This window comes from Hyperoodon ampullatus (assembly GCF_949752795.1).
Source record: "Hyperoodon ampullatus genome assembly, chromosome: 2".
NCBI lineage: Eukaryota > Metazoa > Chordata > Mammalia > Artiodactyla > Ziphiidae > Hyperoodon > Hyperoodon ampullatus.
In genome coordinates, this window is record NC_136915.1 from 176,435,970 (window position 1) to 176,459,304 (window position 23,335).

At 36.9% G+C, this 23,335-nt stretch overlaps 1 protein-coding gene across 1 annotated transcript in view; it reads left to right on the forward strand.

Moving 5' to 3' along the window:
* Positions 1-23,335, forward strand: part of ENAH (ENAH actin regulator) — a gene marked incomplete at its 5' end in the record, with an annotated part of 151,982 nt that overhangs the window by 82,345 nt on the left and 46,302 nt on the right. Inside the window, 1 exon segment of the mRNA XM_079723941.1 lies at positions 4,977-5,154. Coding sequence (XP_079580067.1) covers positions 4,977-5,154 — 178 coding nt within the window.

A 23,335-nucleotide genomic window follows, 5' to 3' on the forward strand; every position in this document is an offset into this window, starting at 1 on the left:
TCTAGATGCAAGCTCATTGGGTTTGAGGTATTAGGATTATGAAGAAGTCCAAACCTGATAACATCCTTAGTGAATATCCAATAAACAGTTATTATTAAATGAAGGTATATGCATGCCCCTTGACTTTGAAAGCTTTTTGAGATTATACAGCTTTTTTTGTGTGTGTGTGTGGTATCAGGCCTCTCACTGTTGTGGCCTCTCCTGTTGCGGAGCACAGGCTCCAGACGCGCAGGCTCAGCGGCCATGGCTCACGGGTCTAGCTGCTCCGCGGCACGTGGGATCTTTCCGGACCGGGGCACGAACCCGTGTCCCCTGCATTGGCAGGCGGACTCTCAACCACTGCACCACCAGGGAAGCCCCGAGATTATACAGCTTTGTCAATTCTTGAAAGTTAGAATCGAATGAAATAATTTGTTCACATTTTAAAATTTCTATATTGGAAAAAGTGAACTAATGATTTAGATAATTCTGTTTTGATTCCAGTAATATTTTCCTCAACTTTTTCTAATATTCCATCACTGAACAAGTTGAAAAAGTGAACATAACTATCTTTTTTGCCTGCCCTTTTAACCTATTTGCCAAGCAGGGATATATATAGATTTGCCTTAAAATTTGGTTTATAATTTTCTGGTAATGTTAAATTCTAGCTTTGGGTTTCTAGTAGCTAAGGATTTGTGACCTCCCTACCCCCCAGCCCGATATGTATAGAAATCATATGGTAAGAGGCGATCATATCTTTTTAATTGTAGTAAAAATAACAAAATTTACTATTTTAACCATTCTTAATGCACAGTTCAGTGGCATTAAATACATTCATATAGTTGTGCTGCAACCATCACTGCTGTTCATCTCCAGAACTTTTTCATCCTCCCAAACTGAAACTCTGAACCCTTTAAACAATAATTTTCCATTTCCTTCTACCCATAACCCCTGGCAACCTCCATTCTCCATTCTATTTTTATGAATTTTACTATTCTAGGCATTTCAAATAATTGGAATCATACAGTATTTGACCTTTTATATCTGGCTTATTTCACTTAGCATAACATCTTTAAGTGGTCATATTTTAAAAATTACTGTCAAGTTTGGGAATTGATGGATGAGGTAATTTAGACAGAGCCTCTCTCTGTGAACCAAAACAATTGGACAGAATATTTAAAAGAAAAAAGTCTATTTGGAGAGCTTACGTGGCAGTGAAGAATTATGGGTCCATGACCTAAAAGCAGAAAGAACCAGAGAAGTGAGCCCAGCTTGGGACGTATGTTTACCTGGAAGCACATATCAGTTTTGAAAGAGGGGACTGAGTAGCTGAACAGAGCTTTTGGCAGACTCCTGGGACTAGTAGAACAAAAATTGTAAGTTAGGGCCTGCTAATGAGGGGAGGGTTGTCTTGGTAATCCCTCAGGCCATGATTTGGGACCCAGAAGCCCCATACCCTGGGGAAGAAGTTAGACTCATAAATAGACTGGAATTTATAGGAACTGATACTCAGCCTCTAATGACATTTTAATCACTTTTGGATTAAGGTAATTTGAGATTGTTAGTTTCCCTAGCTGCTTGTCAGAAACAAATGTAAATCTTCCCTGGAAAAATATAACATCATTGTAGGCCTCAAAATTTCCATATAGTTGTCCATAGACAATGTCTGGCATTCAGTCAAAATAACCAGAATGCTATGAGACAAGAGGAACAGTAATAGAACAGACCCACTGGGAATCCAGTTAATGGGATTACCAGAAATTGACTTTAAAATAACTGTGCTTAATATATTCAAGGAAATAAAAGATAAGATTGAGAATTTCAGTAGAGAACTGGAAACTTTTTTGAAAAAAGAGCCAAATGGAAATGTTGGAATTGAAAAATAAAATAACTGCTATTAACAACTCAGTGATGGGTTCTACAACAAATTAGAAACCACTAAAAAGAATTAGTAAACTGGAATATGTCAGAAGGAAATATTCAGTCCGAAGCTGTGATGTTCTGAGAGAGAAAAATATGGACATATGAAAAAGCTTAAGAGACATAGGAAATACAGTAAAAAAGTATAAGGTATACACATACGTTATTGGAGTCCCAGAGGAGAGGAGAATGGGGCAGGAGCAGTAATTGAAGACATAATAGTGAACAAGAATTTTCAGAAGTGATGAAAGGACATCAACTTAGAAATGCTGTAAATCTTAAATGGGATAAATACAAAGAAAACCACATATAAACCCATCATATTAAAATCACTGTAAACTAAATTCAAGGTGAAACTCTTTAGAGCAATCAGTGAAAAAAGGACAACTTTAAAGAAGCAACAATAAACTGTCAGCTGACTTCTCAGTAGAAACAACAAAAACTTAAGAGGCAGATTGCAAAGAACTAAAAATAAGTGGCCACTTAAAGTTCCAAACCTGATACAAATAGTCTTCAAAAATCAAGGTGAAACAAAGATATTTTCTTACAAACCAAAATGGAGATAATTCATCACTAGGAGATCTGCTTTGAATGAAATTCTAAAGGTGTTCTTCAAGATCAGAAGTGGTCCAAACAGAAGCTTGGAGAGGGCAGAAGGAATAAAAAGCAACAGAAAATGTAACTATTGGGTAAATCTTAAATGATCATCTACTGTATAAGACTACTAATAATGTTTTATGGGGTTTAAAATGTCAGTGGAATTAAAACACCTGATAAAACTAGTGTAGGACTCCTAGGATGGGCATTGGAAGAAAGGGAATGTTATTGGAGATAAAATAAGTCCTTGTATTGTTGAGGTAAAGATAAAAATACTAGTTTTTATTTGTCTTTGATAAGTTTAAGGTACCTCTTGTAATCTCTAGGGCAACCACTAAAACAACAGTGAAAACATGTATAACTAGCAAGCTAATAGAGGGGACAATAATAAACAACTCTAAAAGAAGGTATGATAGATTTAGACCCAAATTTATATATAATTTACATTAAATGTAAATGGACTGAACACTACAATTAAAAGAGACTGGCAGATTGGATAAATAACACAAAATTGATAGTATAAAATTATAGCTGCACACAAAGGACTGAGAACAGCCAAGGCAATATTGAGGAGAACCATAAAGTAGGAGGACATACTCTAGTGGCTATCAAGACTTACTATAAAGCTGCAATAATTAAGACACTGATGTTGGCTCAAAGATATGCATATTGGCTAGTAGAACAAAAGAGAGCCATTTAGTCACTTCATTTATGAAAAAGGTAAACCTGCAGCAAGTTAATAGATAGTGCTGCATCAACTGGACAGCCATATTGAAACAAAAAGGAAACTTGAACCTTATATCATAACATAGGCATAAATCAATTCAGTTGGATTGGAGATATAAATATGAAAGTTAATACAATAAAGCTTCTATAAAATAATATGGGGATGATATTTTCATGACTTGGGATTGAGAAACATTTCTTAAACAGGTTACAAAAAAGCATTAACTATAAAGAAAAAGATTGTGAATTTGGACTGAATAAAAGTTAAGAACTCCTGTTCATCAAAAGACACCATTCAGAGAGTGAAAAGGCAAGTCACAAAATGGAAGAAGTATTTGTAACACATAACTGATGATCCCAACAGTGAGATCATCCAGAGTATGTAAAGGACTCTGAGAAATCAATAAAGAAAAAGATGGACAACTCAGTAGGAAAATGGGCAAGAGATTTAATTTAAGCAGGTATTCATAAAAGAAGATCTCTAGATGGCCATTACAACATGAAAAGGCGCTAAATCTCAATCTTAATCAGGGAAATGCTAACTAGAACCTCAACGATGTAGTATTAATACCCAGCAGAATTGCTGAAGTGAAGACTGACTATGCAAATTACAATGTGTACTGTATGTGCAGGTGTGCAAGCTCTTGTGTACTTCTGGGGGAGTGAAAATTGATAAGACCAATTTGGAAAGCTACTTTGAGTTTTCTACTGAAGTTGAACATATGTATGGCTTGTAACAGTTCCACTCCTGGGTATGTGCCCAACAGAAATGTGTGCTCATTTGGTGGACATTTGGTAGGATGTTTATAACATTGTTATTTTTAGTAACACCAAGCTGGAAATAATCCAGATGTTCATTAATGGGGAAATGGGTGAATAAACATGATTTGTACAATGGGATACCATAGAGCAATGAAAAAGAATAAACCACAAGTACATGCAACAAATAGATACCTCTCATAAATAATTTTGAGGGAAAGATGGCAGATAAATTACAATATGTATTGTGTAACTCCATTTATATAAAATCCCAAAACCTACAAAACTGATCTTTGATGTTAGAGGTAGGACTAATACCTTTTGGGAGGCAGGAGGAGTTGAGGAGGTTTCTGATGTTAACGTCCTATTTCTTGATTAGGGTTTTGGCTACATGGGAGCAATCACTGAGATACATGCTTATGTTTTATACACTTTCTGAATTTATAATACCTCAGTAAACATGTTCAAATATATTTAATGAGGGATATAGATTTTCTTTCATTTTGCTGATTTACTCTTTTTTTTTTTTTTTTTTTTTTTTTGCGGTACGCAGGCCTCTCACTGTTGTGGCCTCTCCCGTTGCGGAGCACAGGCTCCGGACGCGCAGGCTCAGCGGCCATGGCTCACGGGCCCAGCCGCTCCGCAGCATGTGGGATCTTCCCAGACCGGGGCACGAACCCGTGTCCCCTGCATCGGCAGGCGGACTCTCAACCACTGCGCCACCAGGGAAGCCCTGATTTACTCTTTTAAGGCCAGACCTTTGTAACTATCAGACAGTCTAACGTCCATCAGAATGTTACTTCTGCAGACTAATTTTACCCTAGATAATTGTTTTAACCATTTTTTGCCAAGGTGTGTCAGGAGCAGGTTTGAATGAATATGTCCAATCAGGCTTTGTTGACGTTGATTTTGCCAGTTATTTGCCAAATATTTTGCCAAATATTTTATATTTGCCAGTTATTAGCTTGACTATAAAAAGAATTACTGTCTTTTAGGTCGTGATAAATTGTGCCATTCCTAAAGGGTTGAAGTACAATCAAGCTACACAGACCTTCCACCAATGGCGGGATGCTAGACAGGTGTATGGTCTTAACTTTGGCAGCAAAGAAGATGCCAATGTCTTCGCAAGTGCCATGATGCATGCCTTAGAAGTGTTGAATTCACAGGAAACAGGTAGGGTGTCCTCTGGTTACTTGTTTTCTTGAACTGAAGTGTCATGTATATGTTAAACCAAATCTTTTCTGACCAACTTTTAAATCATGTATGTATTTGAAGTGATTATTGAATTCCTCTTGTTTTCTACAAAAATGTGAACTTTTGGTTGTTGATGATACTATAAAAGGATAATCTTATGAGACTGTTAGTAGTTAGTAATTTTTTAACCTTCTCATTTGAAGTTATTTAGTTTGTTTATTCCGATCTAGAACCTCAACTTTCAGTGCAAGGACAGGAGACCCAGAGAATATACAGTGGATTGAATATGCATATTTGTCATCATCTTATTTTTTATGAAAAAACACATGTTTTCTCAAACATGTTTTTTAAGCCACTACTGAACTTCAAGTAGGACTGTCTACTTCCTAGTAGATAAAAATTCCATTCTAAAAGTTGTTTAAAGATTTTTTGGAGTGCCCTCAGGTGGTACAAGCCATGAATTGCATGTCCTCTGACACTGCATCGTGGTCAGAAAGATGTGTAGAAATAATTCACATTATTTAAAAAAAATACAGGATTTAAAACTGTGTATGTATCAGAGGTGAGCTCTGTTTTTATTTTGGCTTAAAAAAATAGGAAAAACTATACCAATTTGTGGTTCTCTCTTTGGGGAGATAGATTTTATAATCAGAAAATTAAGGTTATAATAAAACAACACATGATTACTCTTGCCTTTGTGTATTTAGTAGCAATCTTATTGATATAAGCATGCCATAAATAAAATTTATTTATATATTTTAAGAGGAAGGACTTATATAGTTACATTAAAATTTGGTATTTTGTTGAAGGTATAGAATTTCAAAACCTGTATAGATACTTTAAATTTTATACCTTGCCCTATTCTAAAAAGGATTGAAACATCTAGCCCATGTGTTAGTCTATTTCACATATGAATTTCAAAGTAAGAAAGCCCTTTTGAATCTTGCTAAAACTACATTATGCCTATAGGTGGTTTATATTAGATTTTCTTTTGAGGAAATTAGTATCTCTATAAATAATTTGTACATAATTCTCATATCTTATCTATTTTGAGAAAATAAATCACTTGGAACTTCTTTTGGTTTGTCAGTAAGTCCAGAAAATAGCATAGAAAAGTCTGCTCTTATGTACAGTCTTGTATGTAGATCATCCAAGTCACTGTACTTTTCTTTCAGGCATCAGTATTTTATCAATATTCTCCTGTAGGTATAGAATTGCTTTTCTGTTGCCATAGTTTTACCATAAGGAAGCAACTCTAATTGTGGTTCTTAATATCTTAATTAAATAGATCAACTACATAATAAATAAAGGATCAAAGTTTAGATCTAAGAGCATATGTATGACAATGACATTTGGCTTCTCCATGTTTGGAACAATGTAACATTACTTTTATTTCTGAACCTTCAAAAGAGTATCCATGGATATTGGGAATTAACTGTTACTAATTTAAAGTGGTTAAAATTATTATTGTTCATCTTGTCATCAGTTTTTTTAACCAATTGGAAAAGATTGTTTTTATCGGTGTATAGTCATATAATTTGTTTTCAAAATGCAAATGCTAACTAATGTTTTTTCCTTCTGATCTTGATCTTTTGAAATTAATGAGTCAATGTGGAGAGACTCAATTACATTCTCTATTGTAATTTCCACATTATAGAAAGTTTAGTAAATGGGGAGATCGCCCATCATCTCATTAGCTACACAAGCATTTTGGTAAGGCAGAAAAATTGAATAGATTCTTCTCAGATAATTTTGAAGCTTTATTCTCTTCTCTGTCACAGTCTCAACTTATCATGGGCTGAGGAAAGAGAGAGAATGGTGGAAGAAGTTGGTCCATCCTAGCCATCTCCTTGCATCATGGCCCCAGTCACTGGCAAAGGAACTTTTGGTTCTGTAGCTTTTTCATCAGAGAAGACAAAGAAAACATATAAAATGGCTGATGTTCTTTATAATCTGATTTCTTTAGAAAATGACTGTTTTTGTAAATTACTGTAGTTAAACACTGTCTCTGATTTTTGATAGCATTAATTGGCTTGGCAGTGGAGGCATAGGAGGGTTTAGATGATATGAATCAGAAGTGTCCTCGGGAAAGGGTATAAACTTTTCTATAGACCTCTGAAGTAGGATAGGAATGTACCCCACCCCAGAGTTATTTAGTGGGCCCCTCCTATCCACCTAAACAAACATACCCAATAGTGTCACCTCTCATCTTGAACATCTTTTCCCCTTCCAGAGCTGTTTGCTTTGGGTTCATAGCCAATTCCTTGCTAAAACCATCTATTCTCTTCTTGCCAAAACCAAGTTGGGAAAGCTTAACTCTTGCATGTCCCTCCCTAAGCAAACAGTGTACCCCATAAATCTCTGATCAGAAGTGAAAGAAACAAACTTATTCATAAAGGTAAAGTAACTACAGCTGTTAGTCTTTTTTACTTAGTGTTTTATCACTTTTTAAAACCGGTTTTCCATATTGAATGCTTCTGGCTTTTTTGTTTACTAGGTGTTAATGTATTATTCGTTGAATATTGGTTAGTCCTTCTTTAGTGGTGTTCAGGCATTTTTAAGTTATGGACACCCTTGTTCCAACAAAATATTTTTCAGATGCTCAGTTCATATACAGACCCCTCCCCACAAAACAGAGCTTCTCCGATTAATGTGGGAGTTGGAAGCCCATAACCACTGGGGCACCCATGTACCCTAGAGCAGGATTTGGAAATTACTAACCCATTTTCTCTGCCAAAATCAAAAATCACACAATTCTCCCTTCCTCTTTCCCTTGACCCCCACGTCTCTAAATCCTCAAGCAAAATTTTTAAATTAAGAAAAAACAGCTTTTTCTGTAGCTAGTCATACTGACCTTTAAAAGGTGCTCTGTGTACATGTTTAATATTGCCATTTCTTTTATGAAAAGGGTGGGTGGCGGGAATGTTTTCCTTTATTTTGTTTTTAACTTGATGTGCAAGTATCTAATATACTGGAAGGTACAGGAGGTGCTAAATACAGTGAGTTATATTTGGAATTTAAAAAACGCAAGTCAAATGTTCTAACATTTTTGAAGAAGAGTTGAATTAGTGCTTTCTTTTATACCAAAAGCTGCAGTTTATCAGTTTCCTTTGTCTAATGGAAATGGACTCAAATAAGTACATTCACAATGCATTAGCCCGCCTGATATTTTTGATTTCTGTATTATTTATCAAGTACATTTATAGCAGTTTTGCAGATAATAGTTATGGATTATGTAAAATCAATCCTTTTCATGATTAATGGGTGTGAACTTGCACAATCTATTTCATTTTGAAAAAGGTTTAAGTCATTTGAAAAGGAGATAATTTTTAAATTCCATTTTTTTAAAAGGAAAATCGTATTAGAGTTCAGTAAGATTATTCTACTATTGTTTTACTGAACCAAGATTAAGCATACCTTTATAAGAGGAAAACCTTAGAATATTTTACCATTAACTAAGACTGCTTTTGCTGGATTCTGTTTTATATCTATTGAAAGCAAGATATCCTCCTGTTGGAAATTTTCTTTAGACTTGGTAATTAAATATTTATAAAGACTGAGATTCCATTCATTTTTTAACTGTTAATTTGGCCTGATAAACCTTTCACTGTGTGCATTTGTATGAGTTTTGTCTTAGCATTTTTTAATCTTTTTGAGATATGTTTTGGAATTAAATGGATTTAAAATATCTCAAAAAGTTTCTAGAAATACTTTATATGTTTTATAGTGACAGTTATTTTTCATTCTTCCAGAGTGCCGGTATTCATGGGAGCAATATTAAGGTTATATCACAGAAACCATCAAACAGGTTTTGAGCATAGGTCCTGTGCTAGGCACTGGGAATAAAGCTAACATGATAAGGCCTATCCCTTGCCTTCCAGGATTTCACAGCAAGATTAGAATTCGGTTTGTAAAATGTTGTGAATGAAGTATGCAGAAGAAAATTCTAGGGTAAAGGGAAGTTTTGAAGAGAAGGTGATGCTATGTTTTTTTTGTTTGTTTGTTTGTTTGCGGTACGCGGGCCTCTCACTGCTGTGGCCTCTCCCGCTGCGGAGCAAAGGCTCCGGACGCGCAGGCTCAGCGGCCATGGCTCACGGGCCCAGCCGCTCCGCGGCATGTGGGATCTTCCCGGCCCAGGGCACGAACCCGTGTCCCCTGCATCGGCAGGCAGACTCTCAGCCACTGCGCCACCAGGGAAGCCCATTGAGCTATGTTTTAAAGAATGAGTAGGTGATAGAAGAACATTCTGGATTGGCTTGGAGGCATGAGAGCCTGGAGCAGTTGGGAAACAAGCAGGTGATGTTATAGTTTGGGCAAGAGAGTTTCTATTGGGGGAGGGAAGTCACAAGAGATAAGACGGGAAGGGCCTTGTATTCTTGCTGAGGAGTGTGCAACTCATGATGTCGTCTGCAGTACGGTCTTTGAAGGGTGCTGAATAAATGTTTGATGTGATCAGGTTTGTGCTCCAGGACACAAGTGATGGATTGGTGAGCGTGTGGTCGCAGGCATGGAGATGGGTTTCGGACGCCGCTGTGATAATATCAGTGAGAAGGATGAGGCCTGAAATGACACAGTATAAAGAGGAAAGGAGCAGAGTGAAGAGGAGGTGACAGACTTTATTCAGTGCCTACCGTGCCTGTGAAGACATTGTTCTAGGCCTTCTACTTATGTCCTCATATAGTCGTTGAAGCAGTTTTGAGGCAAGAATAATAATCTGTTTATTAGGCACCAGCTGTGTGGCAGGTCCTAATTGGGCACGTTTATTACTGATAAACTTTATAACAACACTGCAAAGTTGGTGGCATTATCCTTGCTTTAGAGATGATGTTGGAGCTTTCAGAAGGTCACTGGCCTGGCCCAAGGGCCCACAGCTAGACAGTGGCGTAAGTGGCGTTTGTACCCAGATTTAATTTTAGCATTCAGCCTCTTTCCACTATATCTGTGAGATGTAACGGACAGGTCAGGGAGGAGAGGATGGTGTTCTAAGACAATTTACCAGATGTGTCAGTTTGGGCAACTGGTGAAGATGGATTCTAAAGCTTGTCTTGGATAATAGTTTTCACTTCTAGCTTTCCTTAATCAACAATCTTACTGGAGAAGTAACACTGAAACAGATAAAGCGTTAGCTGCTCATCAGGATTAAATGAGAAACAGGTTTGGGGGTTGGGTGGGTGGGACATTTTTTTTGTGGGTGCTGCCATGTACTGCTTCCTTCTCTAACTGACCTCTTCACACCCTTCCCCATTTATAAATTCAGTCTCCACAATAATGTGAGGTTAATCTGTCACCCCCAATTTCCAGTTAGGAAGACTGATATGGAGAGGTGGGACTTCCCTGAGGTCACATATACCTAGAAAGGGAGGCACAACTGGGATTGGGTTTTCTGACCTCCAGGCCATTTCTTTTTATTGCATTCCTCTGCTTTTCAATTCAAGATCTTCAAAGCATATTTTAAAAGGCTTTTGAGGGAAGTCAGTTTCAGGTGAGAAAACAGGAAAGAGAAGAACTTTCGTTTACTTTTCGTTTTATGGTTTTTAGTAAAATTTTGTGGTCTTTCATTTTGATTTGGTGGAAAGAACTTAAAATTGGAGGTAAAAGACTCCAGTGTTGACTCTCCCTCTGGTGGCAGGTTGCCTTCTCTGAAGCTGTTTCCTTATACTATATAAAAGGATCATGAGAATACCTGTGTTAGGATATCATGGGAATTAAATGAGATAAAGACATTAATATTTTTAAACTATACAGTAGAATGTTATTTTTTAGTGCTAACGTTTAAAAATACACAGAAAATTCTACCATGTGGATTAATTTACTTAGAGGAATAAAAGTAGTAGAGAGACTTTGAAGTTTTCTCCAACCTCTTCTTTGTCTTTACTGCCTGGTACAGATATACCATGTTATGTTCCTCCTCCCCTGTAGAAAGTTAATTAATTTATCCATCCTTGGATACATGCAAGGGGAAATAAGACTCAAATCTTGCCCTCAAGGATTCTTCTACTCTTGTAGAGGAGTTAAGACACAGTCATAATCCAAAAGAGGAAGTCATATCTGAGGTACAGATAAAATCCTGTGTGAGTATGAGAAGGGGAATGAGATTTCTTTTCACTGGAACAGTTGGGGCAAGTGTTAATGATGAGATGGCTTTTTGAACTGATTTTGAAAGATGGATAAAATGTAGGCATAGGGACATGACCGGGGGAAAGGCATATCCAGCCTAGGAAATAGCGTAGGAGTACAAAAGTGGAAATAATGAGCTTGTTTGTAGACCAGGAGTTGTTTGATTGGCCTGGTGGGGATTAAAGTCAGAAAGGTAGGTCTGATCAAGAAGGTCCTTTGAGAGCTGTGGGTGATAGAGATTTAGTACGTTTTTGAACAAGTGGAATGATATGAACAAAGCTGTACTTGAGAAGGCCAGCAGTGGTTTGAAAAGGGAGCTGCTGGAGGCCATGAGACAAGCCTTAAGTTTCTGAGTGGAGGCAGAAATAGTAAGAATAGAGAAGAAAATTCAAATAGGAGAGGGATTACAGTGGTAGAATCAGGTGCATTTAAACAGGAAATCACTGTTGTACGACTGCTTCATCCCCTTAGGTAAGTTTTTCTTTAAAAAAGAATTCTGGCTGCCCATTTTCACATGACAACAATAGAGATCTCTGGGAGAGTATCATATCTGTTTGCAGATAATGTGGGACCTAAAATTATTTCTGCTATGTGAAGAAAATCAGTAGTTTGGGAGAAAGAGGTGAAAAATGAAAATGTAGTTCAGCATAAGTTTGAATTTTTCCTGTGAACCTGAGTCCAGGTTTTAGAAAGAATGGTACATGGGCACAGTCTTTGTCTGTAAATAGCTTTTAGAGAACAAATATGTTAAGCCCACAGTTTAGTAATTTATTAACAGAGTTAGCATACACGTTATATATGAATGTCCTTTTCCTTGGGAGATAATTCTGCTTGGGTTAGAACAATGATTTTCAACTTACTACCCACAAAGCTACTACAGAACAACTGATAGAGTTCTGAGATAATTTTCAGTGTTTTGGAAAGCTAAATAAACGATGTACATCATACATTGCAGTGATAGGGTTGTACCTCCTAACTCAGATATTAAGCTTCTTTGTTTGAGACTAAATTTGCCAGCTCTGTGGAGATGCTTATTTATCTAAAACCAGTAAGTTCTAATTAACTACTGTTGACCCTTTGAAGATCTTGTGACTGTGCCAAGATACTGGTAAGAAGAGTTGCAGTAGTCCCAGTGCCTGAACTGAACATGACCATTTATGTATCTTTGCTTACTTATGGAAGAACAAAGATTAATGATAAATACAGTTCCTTTGGACAAGCTCACCCTAAACATGGAGTCCAAGGGGGTTAGTTAAAATAATAAATGGGTTTCTATTTGTTGAAAAGGTTGGGAACTACTGAGTTAGGCTTCTGGTTCCTGTGCCCTACCCATCATATCTTATAACCTCTCTCCCAGCCTTTCTCAACCAGCGTTACGTAAGAGAGCTAAGTGCTTATGCAAAGTGATTTGGGTGACTGTTCTAACATATGAATTATTATATATATTCATATGTGAATTTTAATTTGTAATAAAAGAATTTTAAAGTATTTACTTCATGACTTTTAAGCTTCTAGTCACTAACTGTTTGGGAAAGCTGCTTTGGCTTGACCATAACTCAGGTCTGATATTGCATTTTTCATAAGCACAGCTTTAGTCTTCTGTTGTGGGACTTACGATATTGTCCTGCTCCAAAGTGGGATTGATTAAATAGCTAAAAGAAACATGGTTTTTTTGATAAATCTGTATTTCATAATCATATAGAAAGTTATTTTAGCCTGAAGTTTGTTATCAGACAGACACTATTCTGTCTCTCATTCTTGTTTCTCTGCTTCTCTGGTAGTTGGGCATCTTATTAATGTATTGTCTGTTACAGGTCTAGCTGGTAACTTCAGTTCTTCAGGCTTATTTTACAGTAAGTTTGAAATTTAATTAATGGTGCTGCAGTGAACTGAGGATGTCATCCGTGATTATTTACGTGTTTTCCTGTGTGAGAATAGTAATTTGTATACAGTTACTTTACTTGTATTCCTGAATTTTAATCATATTTGTTGCCCATAAATTGGAGAAACATTTGCTGGCTGTTAAACAGTCGAAAATTCTGATACCTTTCTGTTGGACTTTTTCATCTTTACACGGGGATGCAGGGAGAAGCTTTGATAGAATAGAATCTGACTTGTCCATTGATGACAAGACATGAATTGCAGGAACCACTTCTACTCTCATGAGACCAATCACAACACACAGTGGCAGCCAGATCTGTGGCCCAATTTTTACAGCTTAATTTTTTTCCAATTGAAGTATAGTATATTACAATATTGTATTAGTTTTAGGATCACAGCTTAATTTTAGACATGCTTTCCTCAGTCTGTAAGTGATAGTGTGTACCGTTGGGTTGTCCATGTTTGTATTCAGCAGAGAGCAGATGCACATTGGTTCAGTGCCTCTGAATTAACATTGGGCGTTCCTGTTTTTATGATCTAGGCAAGATAGAAAAATTCTAATTAATCTTTTGAAGATGGTATTAAATAGGGGTATTTTGACATCACCTTTTTATATATAAAGAATATTGTGACATTGTTTTATTAACCCATTAAAAATTCCTAAGAGGTAGATGATCTCATCTAAAAGAGGAAAAGCCACAGTAAACTGAATTACTTGTACTCCTAATAAAGGTACTGTGTTACATGATACTAGGGAAACAAAAATGAGAGATTCGACATTGCTGAGCTTAAGGAGCAATTGTGTAGAGAAGATACGCCACGGTCAGAAATATCTGCAAGGCAGTGTCAGTACCGTGCATGGTACAGAGCGGTAATTAGGAACTGGTATAGGCAAACATAGCATGCTACTCACGTAAAGATACCAGAAATAACTCCTTTAAGGTAGACCTGCTATTTCTATAGGCTTTTGCAATTTCTGAGATGATTCACGTGAGGAGACAAATGACTGCTGTTTTCTGGAAATTTTCTGTGATATTAGGCTATGAAAATGCCATTCATGTAGGAAGAAATGTATTTTTATTGAGGAGTTTCCTATGCAAATATTGTCCTGATCTTTACTGTGATAATACTATTCAATATACTAAAATCAAAGAATTACTTTTTTCTTATTCAGATTTAAAGTCACTGGTCTCCATGGATTTAACATTTTCTTTAAGTCGTAGAATCATACATCCCCAATTTGAAGATATTGACTGGATGGGTGATGTTAATTCCCGGGAAACAGGTCTCTAGTGTCTTCCGCAGATAATACTAGAGAATGACCTTATGTCCATGGGAGGTAGGGTGGATTTTTGCATACCTCTGTTGTGTGTACCAACTAATCTTGCAATGGCTTTCCATCGCTCTTAGAATAGAGTACAGGCTTCTTAACGGGACTCTGGGTTCCTTCATGCGCTGGCCCCTCTTGACTCTGCATTAACTAAACGCAGTCTCCCCTGCTTCAGGTCCTTGCACTTTCTGTTCCTTCTTTCACCACAATGGGACTTACTGTTTTCAAAAACACTTTAAAATGATTATTTCTGGACTGTATAAATAAATTTGGCAGAGCCAAAGTTAGTGACAATCCTAATACAGTAACATTTACTAGCAATTTTATTTGCACATAAAGATCAAATTATTCAAAGTGTCTCCTTCTGCCAAAGGCCAAAAGATATATGCATACATACATTTAAAAATGTACCCTACAATCTAATTAATCTGGACTAAGATATATAAACAGCCCTCAAGTATAGTTAATACAGTAGTAGTAATTTATAGTATTATTTACATGAATAGATGTTTGAGTCTCTAGAGTTTTGTTCTTAGGAAGCTATAACTGTTTTTTTGCTCCAAAGGGATACTATTCTTTTGGGAAATCAGCTTGAATTATATCTTTTCCCTCTTAAGTAGGTACTTTGGCCTCAGTTTGGGTAGTACAGTTTTATTTTCAAGTATCATAACCCAGATAAGAGCTAGGTTTTCAGGACTCTCTGATATTTCCACATTGTCGATTAGTCCAGCAGTTATTTATTTCTCTGCCAATATTTATTTACCCTTTTATTCATTAAAGTATGAATTTGAACAAGTGTCATTTAAAACTTCCCATAAGTATTTCTTGTGCATTTTATCTTCCTGTGAATAGTGATGCTATGGTCCCTGCAGCCAGCCTGTGGAGTTTAGACTTGCTTAAAAACAAATTCAGCATAAGGTCGTTGCCGGAAGAGACATAATCAGATTGCCTTTCTAAAGACACCTCCCTGTTTTCTAGAGTCACCTCTCCCTTTAACAGTTCTCTTGTGCCCTGCCTTCTGATGCTTTTTGGTCATGAGGCTTGGGGAAATAACTTACCTTCACCTGAATTTCTTCACACTGGGAATTGGCTATGGACCAGGCTTTTTCCTTGCTTTTTTTCTTTCTTTTTTAATTTGTTTTTTGGCTGCATTGGGTCTTCGTTGCTGCACGCGATCTTTCTCTGGTTGTGGCGAGGGGGCCTGCTCTTCGTTGTGGAGCACGGGCTCTAGGAGCGCGGGTTTCAGTAGTTGCGGCGTGTGGGCTCAGTAGTTGTGGCTCACAGGCTCAGTAATTGTGGTGCACGGGCTTAGTTGCTCCGCGGTATGTGGGAATCTTCCCGGACCAGGGCTCGAACCCGTGTCCTCTGTATTAGCAAGCAGATTCTTTTTTGTTTTTTTTTTTTGCGGTACGCGGGCCTCTCACCGTTGTGGCCTCTCCCATTGCGGAGCACAGGCTCCGGACGCGCAGGCTCAGCAGCCATGGCTCACGGGCCCATCCGCTCTGCGGTACCTGGGATCTTCCTGGACCGGGGCACGAACCCGTGTCCCCTGCATCAGCAGGCGGACTCTCAACCACTGCGCCACCAGGGAAGCCCCGGCAAGCGGATTCTTAACGACTGTGCTACCAGAGAAGTCCCTTCTTTGCTTTTTAAAGAGTTGATTTTTTTTTTTTTTCCAGGAAGCTTGTGGGATCCCAACCTTATAGTCCATTAAAAACTTCAGATATAGATTTCCTGGGTGTTCTGGGATTTCTTTATATTATGCTGAACAAGACTTTATAGGAACCCCCACTTACCCATCCACATAAAGGTGGTTTTGTAGTTGAAGACGGTTTTATTTCCCTTTCGTTTAAATATTCCTGGTCTTGTATATATCTCCTGCTTCTTTATTATAAAATTATATACAGATTCATTCATTCTCATATTTATTCTCTCCTATTTGCATTATTTAGATGGATTGCTCTATGTAAGGGTACTTATAACACATAGTAGACCTTTAGCGAGTTCTGATTAAGTTACATTGATTCTGTAAAACTCCTATTTAGTTAAATAATCAGTCACCTGCAATGTGCCAAGTACCATACTGGTTGCTGGTAATGGGAAGCTGAGTATGACACAGATACTACCTTTGAGTATCTTGAAGTCTAGTGAGGCAGACAGCTGACTCTAACACAATATAAAGTAGTAACTCACAATAAATTGGAAGGATCTTAGGCTCGACCAGTTTGGGTATTTTACAGTGTGTTTCCTTCTGAGCTCTAGCTGGTATTGAAGTTTTCTTTTTCCCCTCCCTCTGTTTTGTTTTTAAATAACAATATATCATTGCTGCTTTTGTAGTTCATTTTTAGAGAATGAGTAGTAAAAGACTAAGATTTAATGTGGAAAATGTCTAATGAAGAAAGTAAAATGACATAAGATACAGGTTGAACTAAAATATTACTAAGAATATCATTTAAAATACGATAATAAGTATTTTGTGCACAGTTTTCCAGAAGAAGTTGTTCTTTATCGGGTAACATCCATGGATTCTTAAGAGTGGTAATATGGCATCCCTAATTTAAAGTTTCCTTAATTTTTATAAGTTTGACCACATAGCTGATGGCTTTTTTCATTTTCTTTGTTTGTCTGAATATTTGATGTTTCCTCTAAATAACACACCCTCACGTTTGAATTGTCATATCAAATTTAGACCTACTAATTATGAGTCATATTTTTTAAACGGTAGTGAAATAAAGATACATATTGCTATGGATATAATTACATTTCAGAGACTGAAGTTAATGATGTTTAGTTTGTAGGACAAGTTTATTTTTATGTACTTGCTGACAGCCCACACCAATAACTTTATTTATATTTAATTCTATTTCATAAACCCCATGTGAGGTAAACAAACCCAGTTTATCTAATTTATTATATATTCATCAAAACTATTCTTTTAATAAAATTTTACTTATTTTTGAGTTTCCAAAAGTAAATGTGGACATCTTTGTCATTTAAGTGTTAGGGCTGTCTGGGGTTGTTTTAGATAGAAGTTGCTTCTTGGTTTTGTTGATGAAGTATCACGAATTACTGTCCAGAGAAAATGAGAAGGGCAAGGGTGGTAGGGTTCCCAGGGAGAAGTAGACAGCTGTCCTGGTTTAACTAGGACAGGCCTGGTTTTCAGTGAACCATCCTGAATGGATATGTATTCAGAGTCATGACCTAAGAAATGGCTTTGATTTTTGATTCCTCCTGAAAAATAATATGATGGCAGAGGAACCTTCCCAGACCAGCTCTAGTGTTTGGAAGGGACATCCAGGTGCTGGCTCTGCAGTCCTTCCAGACACTTGGGGTCATGCTGGTACTATTAATCGAGTCACTTCCTTCATTGTGTACATTCAATTCTCTCGTCAGAACGTAGAGCCGGTTGGAGCTCCACCCGACAGGAACTGCTCTGGGCAGTAGAACTCGGATTTCCAGCACAGCATTTTGTTTTTCTAGCGAAAAAGTTTTTTCTTATTAAAAAGTTGTGTGCTTCTTATAAAAGCTTAAGCAGTACAGAAAATCATAATGAAGAAAGTAAAAATATCTAAAGTTCCACCATCCATGCAATAGTTAAGAATCCACCTGCCAATGCAGGGGACATGGGTTCAAGCCCTGGTCCCGGAAGATCCCACATGCTGTGGAGCAACTAAGCCTGTGCACCACAACTACTGAAGCCCGCATGCCTAGAGCCCGTGATCTGCAGCAAGAGAAACCGCTGCAATGAGAAGTGTGCACACCACAAGGAAGAGTCGCTCCCGCTCGCCACAACTAGAGAAAGCCCGTGCGCAGCAACAAAGACCCAACATGGCCAAAAATAAATAAATAACTTAATAAATAAATAAGTTTTTTTAAATGTTTAAAGAAAATCCCACCATCCGGAGGTAATCACCTTTAATATTTTCCATAATAGAAAAGTAATAGGCACTGGGATATTTTTCAACTTTATGTTATAAACAATTCCAAGATGAAGAATACAAGCATGACATGGCACTTTTTCTTTTCCTTAATAGCTTTACTGTACCATACAGTTTACCCATTTAAAGTATACAATTCAGTGGTTCTTAGTATATTCGTAGAATTGGGCAGCTATCCCCACAATCAGTTTTAAGAATATCTTCATCACGTGGGAAAGAAACCCTGTGCCCCTAAGTCACTATCACCACCCCTACTCTTACCCCACTCCCATTCCTTCATACCTCCCAGCTCCTGGCAGCCACTAATCTGCTTTCTGTCTCTATGTATTTGCCTGTTCTATACATTTCATATAAATGGAATCATACAATATGTGATCTTTGATGACTGGCTTCTTAGCGTAATTTTTTCAAGGTTCATATATTTTGTAGCAGGTATCATGTATGGCAGTTTGAAAAGTAAGTCATTATAAGAGAGCATGTGTTCATGTGTCTAGGCGTACTCTCTAAGTTTTAACAATTGACTTTCTTATTTTCACAATTGATGTTTGTGTGTTAAAGTTATAGGAGTATGGTATACAGTGAAAGTAATGACTGATACTTAATATTTTTTTTAAATAAGGAAGTTACAACCAAAGCAGAAAGGCTTCCTCATATTCTTTAGTTTAAAAAACTCAACATTTAAAAACTTGGTAAATTGTGCAAGTAGAATTGTGTAGTAGTTTTCTTTGCCAAATTGAATGTAAATAGAGATGAATGCTTGGCCATTTGTGAAATCTCTGTGAAGTTTATTCTCTTGGTCCCCAGGCTCAGTTTTCTTGCCCGGCATTGTCCTTCCTTCACTTTTTTCCCACATCCAAGAGCATTACTTTAGAACTGCATACTTTTTTGGTTCTCTTAATTCTTTTTCTCTTACAAAAGTAGGAAAGAACAGACATGGTCTTTGAAGTTTTCTGTATTATACTTTTAGAATGAAAACACTTTTTTCTTGGTTAAAAGAATTTCAGCTCTTTACATGTGGATGAGGAAGCAAAATTGCATGCATTTCCTTCAAAATGATCTGAGGTGGTCTCATCTCATTGGATTGCCCACCACCCCCAAATGAGCCTGGCCCATGGAATTGGGTGCCTTTATCATCCCCCCCGCCCCAAACTTTCATTTTGTAGGATGTCACACATCTATTTTCTCCCTGTCTCCCGCTTTCTTTCTTGTCTGAATATAAGTTTGTACCACTTTGCCTAATTTTAATGTATGAAAACTTTTCTCCTAAGTCTTTAGACAGATTCTTCATATTTCTTAGAAAATTTGGTATTACCCAATTTTATACTTATGCTTATTATCTCCTTTCAAATTTTTTGAAGTGGATAACTGGGAAAAAGCATATATAATTATAAAACTAGAAATAGGAAATAAGAATTCTGAGTGAAGGAGGGAGAAATAATTACATTAGTTATCTGGGGGCTAATAGTAACTCCAGTTGAGTGTTGACTGCCAGAAAGTTCTAATTAGTACAAAAAGGAAGCATACTAGTTGACCAAGAAAAGAATACCACAGGCAGAAGGCATGTGGCATGTGTAAAAAAGTCCCTGCAGTGGGAGGAGCATATAGCTCACTTGAAAATTTGGAAGAGCAATGTACCTGGAGTGTAGAGAGAAACAAAGTATGAATGGGCTGAATTAGGCCACAGCCACGTCATGGGGAGAAAGCACTGGAGTTTGGTATTTATCTTAAGATCAGTGGGAAGATATTGAAGAGATTTTACTAAGGGAGATGATTTGATCTGGTTTAGTTATTAACGTATCACTGGCTGCTGTGGGGAACGGGAGAGGTACAGCATCAGCATGGACACTTTATTTAATAGTCTAGGCTGGTGGTCCCTTAATTTTTGAGCTTATCTTCTAATGCATGTGTATTTATAGCTTATGTATAGGTTTGGCGTTGACATATTGCATACATTGTAAACATGAAAAAATAGAACTGTAAAAAGGATGAGAAAAAAATTAACAGAAATGGAAGTACTACGATGTTCTTTCCTACCCTAGGGTATGTTTAGCATTCTGGGATATATGAATCCCACTTTGAAAACCAAGAGATCATGGAACATGAAGAGTGACAGTGGAGGTAGTTTGGAGAACAATGAGGAGATTACATTAACAGGACTTGGAAATAGGTTAAATAGTAGTAATGAAAGGGCCCTAGATATCTGGTTTGCATAACTGAATAGATAACAGCGCTGGTTAGAGAGTTAACAGATACTCTAGTAATAACCTAATCATCTTTGTTAAAGTGCATTCTACCTGAATGTGGTGTTTTCTCTGAGCATATATGTACTTAATAGTGCCTTAGTACTGAAATAGAAGGGGGTGGGGATGGTGAGGGGATTTGATCTATGCTCATGAGGAAGAAGCAGAGAAATGAATGTGGGACACAGATTACTCTGACCTTTAGAAGTGTTAGGATATGGCAGGATTGGTAAGTTATAAACCCCTCAACTTCTAGTTGACTCTTTCAGTTTCTTTAGCTGGAGACAGTCACTCATTCCACATCTAAAAATAAATGGCTTACAAAACAGATGTTGGACTGATGCTATTGCCAGTCAAGCCTAATCAATTATCAGCAATTTATCAACTGTTAGCAGCCATTTTCATTCTTGCTTAGAAGGGAATAAAATGCATTTGAGGCCCTAAATTGGGGGAGAACTAAAGAAATGAAGAGGGGTGGGGAAACCCAGTCATATAAATAATTTTGCTTAAGATTCAGTAATGAAAAAAAAAAAGAGAGCAGTTCTGTATGATGGTATTTTTTTCACATGTGGCTATAGATGCATGATACCTCATTTTTTGAGATATATAACAATTTTCCTTTATTAAAAACTGCATATATTTTAAAACAAAACTTGAAATTCTTTTGAAAATGTTTTAAAATACCACTTTAAAATTATAATCACTTTGAATAAAATTTACTAGTTGTAATTCTCATGTCTTTTAGCACAGTGCCCTGCAAATATGGTACCTTTTTCCTCCCAGTTTTATTGAGGTATAATTGACAAATAAAATGGTAAGATGTTTAAAGTGTACACGATGATGATTTGATACACATATAAATTGTGACAGGATTTCTTCCATCTGGTTAATTAACACATCTATCACATATTTATCTTTTATGTTTGGTTGATTGGTTGTTTTGTTCTGGTGAGAACATTTATGTTCTATTCTCTTAGCATATTTCAGTTATACAGTACAGTATTATCAACTATGTTACCAACCGTGTTTTACATTAGATGTTCAGTCTTTATTCATTTTGTAACTGAAAATGTGTACCCTTTTACCAGCCTCTCTCTATTTCCCTCACCCCCCAGCCCCTGGCAACCACTTTTCTGTGAGTTTAGCTTTTTTAGCTTCCACATCCAGGTGATTCCATGCAGTCTTTGTTTTTTCTCTGTCTGGCTTATTTCATTTAGCATAATGCCCTCAAGGTCCATCCATATTGCTGCTAACAGTATTTCCTTTTTCCTATGGCTGAATAATATTGCAGTGTGTGTGTGTGTGTGTGTGTGTGTATATATATATATATATATATATATATATATATACACACACTGCATCTTCTTTATCTGTTGATGGACACTTAGGTTGTTTCATATCTTGACTATTGTGAATAATGCTGCACTGAACATGGGAATGCAGGTATTTCTTCAGTATCCTGTTCTCAATTTCTTTGGTTATATACCCAGAAGTGGGATTGATGGATCATATGGTAGTTCTATTTTTAATTTTTTGAGGAGTCTCTGTACTGTTTTCCATAGTGGCTCTACCAGTTTATACCCCATGGTACCTATTTTTGAACACAGGCAACCATACCACTGCAGTGTCTTCTTCCATTCTGTTCTGTATACCTTAGAACAAACACAAACACATTTGCTTTCATGCCCTCTCAAAAATGGTTACAGTAGAACTTTACGATCATGAGGATAATACCTGGGGCCCTAATGATGGTCAGAAGTATGATCACTGCTAATTTGCATGCTATGCTGTGCTCACTCAACAGACCAGCTTTCCAGAGAGTACAAATCAAATTAAAATCAGCTGTAAGCAAACATTATCTCATTTAATCCTCAGGAAGAATGCTGAGCTGGGTAGTTTCCTCATTACAATTTTCTTTGAGATTAACTCCTGATCGTGGAAACCTCTAATGTTAAAAATATGAATGCTAAGGGTCTACTATAGTAATTATATATTGCAATAAAATACAGTAATACCGATCAAATGACAGCCTGTCATTTTCTCCTACTAATATCTCACCCAAGGTTTGTGTATTTCCCTGCTTGTACAAAATACCTAATGCTAAAGGATGTTAAAAGATGGGGAAAAGCCTGAGGGATAGCTGTTTTACAAACTATCTTAGAAATAAATGAACAACCATGACAAGACTATTTCAAGGTCAGAGTAGCTCATAGAGATGGTCTTTCTTCTTTTCTAGACGTCTAATATAGATGTTAAGTTTTGCTTTTTTGATGCATCTTAACTGCTTTAGTTAACCTCTTTAGTTCATGCTTTCCTTTAGGGTGCATCCTTATTTCTCCCATCCGTAAGCCTATTTTAATACACTGATTTAAAGAGAAGTGTCTTTTTTTTTTAACTGAATTTACTCAATCTGTACACTGAACATTCTTTTCGCATATTCCACCCTCCTCCCTCAACTGAGTGAAGAAAGAGTTAACAGCATCAGTATTAAGCAGGAAGTGCTGTTAGCCTTATGCATATGATGGAATGAATAATTTAGTATCTTCTGGAAATGCAAACTGCAGTAGAACTCAAGCAACCTTATCAGAATTTAGATAAGTATTTTACGGGATGGTATGAAGTAAAAGTCAGTAGAAAGAATATGTTTAAAGATA